The sequence below is a fragment of the Carassius auratus genome, unplaced genomic scaffold, assembly GCF_003368295.1.
Source record: "Carassius auratus strain Wakin unplaced genomic scaffold, ASM336829v1 scaf_tig00043294, whole genome shotgun sequence".
Taxonomy (NCBI): domain Eukaryota; kingdom Metazoa; phylum Chordata; class Actinopteri; order Cypriniformes; family Cyprinidae; genus Carassius; species Carassius auratus.
This window is the reverse complement of record NW_020526771.1, coordinates 1-4981: the sequence shown is the minus strand read 5'-3', so window position 1 is coordinate 4981 and position 4981 is coordinate 1. Positions and strand designations below refer to the sequence as shown.

The 4981-nt window shown below is 34.6% G+C and overlaps 1 protein-coding gene across 1 annotated transcript; it reads right to left on the bottom strand.

Annotated features, from left to right (window-relative positions):
* Positions 1-502: 502 nt before the first annotated feature.
* Positions 503-1550, bottom strand: LOC113086537 (biogenesis of lysosome-related organelles complex 1 subunit 3-like). The gene is made up of 2 exons (XM_026255436.1): positions 1483-1550; positions 503-1123 (listed from the first exon to the last, which is right to left on the bottom strand). The coding sequence occupies exon 2, from the start codon at positions 1111-1113 to the stop codon at positions 520-522; it is 594 nt and encodes a 197-aa protein (XP_026111221.1). The 5' UTR covers positions 1114-1123; positions 1483-1550; the 3' UTR covers positions 503-519.
* Between the last annotated feature and the right edge of the window lie 3431 nt (positions 1551-4981).

Genomic DNA, 4981 nt, shown 5'->3' with positions numbered 1-4981 from the left:
TATATATATATATATATATATATATAAATTCAGTTTAGGACCTGTATTATTTATTTTATAATTTCAATCAAAATAATATTATAAAAAAAATGTATTACATTTATTAATCACAGGATAATGTTAATTAACGGGGGAAAAAATTAAATAAAAAGAAAAGAAATTGTCACTAGTTTCATCCCCTAAAATGTACACTTTCTTCTATAAATGTAATTTAATTTAAGAAAATTTGTTTAACAAACTGGAAAAGTTAACCATTTTTTTTTACTTGCAGAATTTGTTGTCCGCTCGTTCATTCAGTGCATTCAACAAATCACTTCAAAAAACTGTTCATGTTATTAATTAATAATAACTGATAATGATGACCATATTGATCAAATACTATTGATATGTAGCACACAAGAAAATAAAAACAATGTATCTAAGCTGTGGCTAATATTGGACAGGCCCATTTTTAAGCAATAATATTTCACAATATTTGTCATTTTCTATACATGCGGCCATTTCATCGTGCTCATTTTATTAGCATTGTTCAGAGAGCGGGTTTGGCATGGTGATGTCCGGCAGCAGACGACAGCTAGTAATGATGTCGATCTTCTCAGACACTGACTTCAGGTCCTCTAGTATGAGTCTGATGCTGTGGGACGCGTTGATGATGCCTGTCTGAGAGTTGTTGAGGTGAGCGGTGGCCTGTCTTATGTCCCGTGCAGCGTTCTGATACACCTGTTTCAGGCTTTGATTGACATCTGTGCACAGCCGTGCATTGCTCTCCAGCAGTTTCTGCTGGAGTAACGTGTTAAACCTACACGAGTCAGGTCTGGACACAGGTGACGATTTGTCCTGCTGTCCAGAGGGAGACGCAGGTGTGTTTCTGATCACGATGAGAGGCGGCAGGTCTCTGCGGAGCAGCTGTTGATGGCTTTCAGAGGCTAGTCTGCGAGCTCTCTCTTCCTCATCCTCGCTGTCGGTTTCGGACGCCTCTCCTGCCACCTTCATCCCTGATGATGATGATGAGGATGCATGGACAGGAGGAGCAGAGGTGATGTACACTTCATCATCTGAGTCGGTTTCAGATGCTTCTCCCTGCACCACGATCTGGAATCTGTTGCTCTCCATAATTTCACACCTGGAAAAATACATTTAAATTAGTTGATTACTAAACAGATTAAAAGCACTTAACCATGAAATTATCATATGTACAAACTAACATTCCATCTTATTTTTATGTAACGTTGCACCATGACAATACATTTTTATATTTTTTCAGTGAACACGCCATTCTAGTGCACGTAAGTATTATCGTGGTAAATGTCCATAGATGCTATTTATTAGCAATACTTATTTGCGTTTTGTTGTAACATTGTCATACCATTTTGACACTTTTTAAAAAATTGATTTATGAAAATATTGTTTGACGCGTCTGTTTTGATACAAATTTTGCACAGTATTAAAGCAATTAAAGTCTAACGTTTGTATTTTTCTAACCTGCTGGTGTTTTCTCCACAAACCGGGGATTGTCACGAGAAACCAATTGGAAACAGGAAGCATGAGAAACACGTAGGAATTCAAAATAAAAGTTCGACAGAATCAGCAGCGTGTAGGAATTCAAAATGAAAACCCTAAAGAATTAGGGCAAATAAAATAAACAACAATAATAATAAAAAAAAATACCTATCCATCCATCCATTTCCACCGCTTATCCGGGAGGGGGTCACAAACAAAATAATATGATAAAATAATAAAATAAGATAAGTGTGGCCCCCCCATTACAAAGAAGAAAATCTGAAGAAAAAACTTTTACTTACTTAAAGACACGAGTCAAATAAAAATGTGTTAAAGCAGTGAATCTTAAACACTAATTGATAAAAGAAATAAATACTGCATAGTATTAAATAAATAATCAAGCTTGATTTTCTGGTTAATAATAGTATTGGAGTAATGAAGCAGTAATCAAAATAATCTAAGCAGAACTTTGCACACTGATTGTTCATTTACAGCATATCCACTCAAACACACACACACACACACACACTCACACACACACAAATACACACAGTGAAATTGACTCTTGCACTCAGAGTGAATGGTTATTATCTCAAGACAGGAACAGTACTTCAATGAAAACATATCTCACACACCTGATAAGGTAAACAGTGCATGCAAAGATAGTGCTCTTTTGAAAATAACATACATTTAATAAATTTACTGTAGGCTATCATCCAACCGGAGGAAATGGAGATGGAGTCTCTCAAGCATTGGATGAGGGACTGGAAATATCCAACTTGTCTGTTATGCGTCTATGGGTTCTTCAGCACAGTAAGGCCTTTAGAACCATTTCTCATCCCGTTCCTAACTGGACCAGACAAGAACCTAACCACTGAACAGGTATTAACCACCTTTAACACGCTAACATCTACTAACATCTACTCTTTATATATATTTTAGTTTTTTTTTTGCCTATACATTTTTTCTATATATTGTGAGTTAGATTTTTGCTAAAAATATTATACTGTTATAAAATATACAGAGGATAGATATTATTTCAACATTTATATTTGGCAAGTTGACAAGGCACTTTAAATAGCAACATCAATGTGGCATACTACAATAAATAAATTAATTTTAATGTATATATTATTAGTTATTTTATAATATTATTTACATGTTATTGTTTATACAATATGCATATATATATTTTCTCATTCTTTAGTAAATTAGAACTAATATATTAAAAGTTACAGCAGTGTGACATGCTATATTTAATCTAAAAATAATATAATTTTGTTATTTATTATATTTTATTATTCAGATGTTAATATTTTTTTTTTCTTTAGTAAATAAGGTAAGAAATTGTCTATATGCAGTTTTTAGCATTAATCAGTTGTTGTGATATACTTACTGATCAGAGCTAGTTAGTAACTGATTACGTGTAATCTGATTCCAAAAATCAAGTACAGTTCAACAACTTTATTGTCCTTTATTGTCCTAAGATTATAGTGCAACTCCATTTAGTGCACTTAAAAACACACACACACATTAAAACACAATAGGACATGACATAAGTTACAGAAAGAAAAAAAGGTTTAAAAATATCAAAAAGTAGCATCATAGCCATAAATAATTAATTGTTGGATTATTTAGTGTTTTATGGCTCATGGAAAGAAACTGTCCCTGACGGAGGTTTCAAGTTTTAATCGATCTGAAGAGCCTACCTAAGGGCAACAGATCAAATACTGTAGGTGTGGGCTGGGTGGGAGGAGTCTGACATAATGGACCTAACCCTCTTTAGGCACTGGGAGCTGTAGATCTCCTCTAGGGAGGGCAGAGGACAACTGATTATCTTTTGTGGAGAGTTATCTGCAAACTTCATCATTTTATTTTTGTGATGGGTTTAGAAGACACATTCATAAGTATAGAGAGCATACAGGAGCGGACTCAGCACAGAGCCCTGGGGTGATCCTGTGCTGAGTGTAAGAGAGGAGGATACATGAGAACCAAATTTCATAGTTTGTAGTCTATTGATTAAGAAGTCCTTTATCCAAGCACAAGTAGAAGGAGGGAGCTGCAGGTTCAGTAATTTATTTATCAGGATATCAGGAATGATAGAGTTAAAGGCTGAGCTATAATCTATGAAAAGCAGCCTTACATAATTTCCTGCATGCTCTAGATGATTAAGTGCATCGTTGAGGGCGATGACAATGGCACCCTCAGTGCAGTGGGTTTGCTCTGTAGGCAAACTGATAGGATCAAATGATGGAGGAAATTACCCTCAATCCTTTGTTTGTATGACTTAATTGCAGCTTTAATGCCCCTCTTCAAATTTGCTTGGGCCATGCAATACTGAACTCTATCCCAGCTCTATATGCAATGTTACGGTCATGTATGAGAGTTCAGAATTCTCTCGTCATCCATGGTTTTTGGTTTGGGAACATCTGAAGATGTTTTTTTAACAGTGACGTTCTCAGTACAATATAGAGATGTATCATAGAACAGCATGTGTATATTTCTCCCAGGTCTTGATTTTCAAAAACACTCCACTCTCTCTGTCCAAGTGCTGATCAGTCTTCTGATGGGCTTTGTTTGTCTTCCACTAGGGGTGTATGCTGGCCATGGTGCAGTGACAGATGGTCTAACTACCTACATGTGGTTGTGGCAATGCCCTCTATGCTTGCTTAATATTGCAATATACATGATCTAATAGGCTATGCTCTTCTTTCTCTCTGATGGCATGCTTCACATGTGAAATTTGGAAGAACAGTCTTTAGGCATGCCTGGTTAAAATCACCAGCTATTATGTGCACCCCATCAGGATGAGCATGTTGCTGTATGCTTAAGTACTCGTAATTAGAGTATATTACATCATATAATGTTCATAATCAGATTACAATTACTTTTCCATAAGAGTTCCATGATTATTACATATTATTTACACAATGGCAGTAAATCACTCTTTTTCTATATTTCCTTTCTAAAATCCTACTGTGTGTTATACCATTTGGATTTGAATATATATTCACACTATATAATGCCCATATTAAAATTATTCCTAGCCATGCTTTTAAATTTGGGTGAGACAGCACCTCTCAAATTAGACCATGTTTGAAACACAGGGATTGTCAACCATTTTTATGATTAAGTTAATTATTAGCTTTCTATCAACTCAAAAACCTACTGCAGTTCTTTCATTAAGCATAGTTTTGGAAACCCTAATGCATCTTACAACATTGATTTTAAAAATTAATATATTTTCTTTCTCTTTGCTTTTTTATATAAATATGGTGTTAAATGGTATGTAAAAAAAAAATCGATAAAAGTAATCTAAAAAGTAGTCAGAATACACTGTTATTAACAGTTTTCATCAGGGGCATCATGATTTTTTTAGGGGTATGTGCACAAATGCAAAACACCTTTATAATTATTGATCTATAATTTGTGATGGGCAAAGTAGACTAATTACTGTAATCTATTAACTACACATAAAATT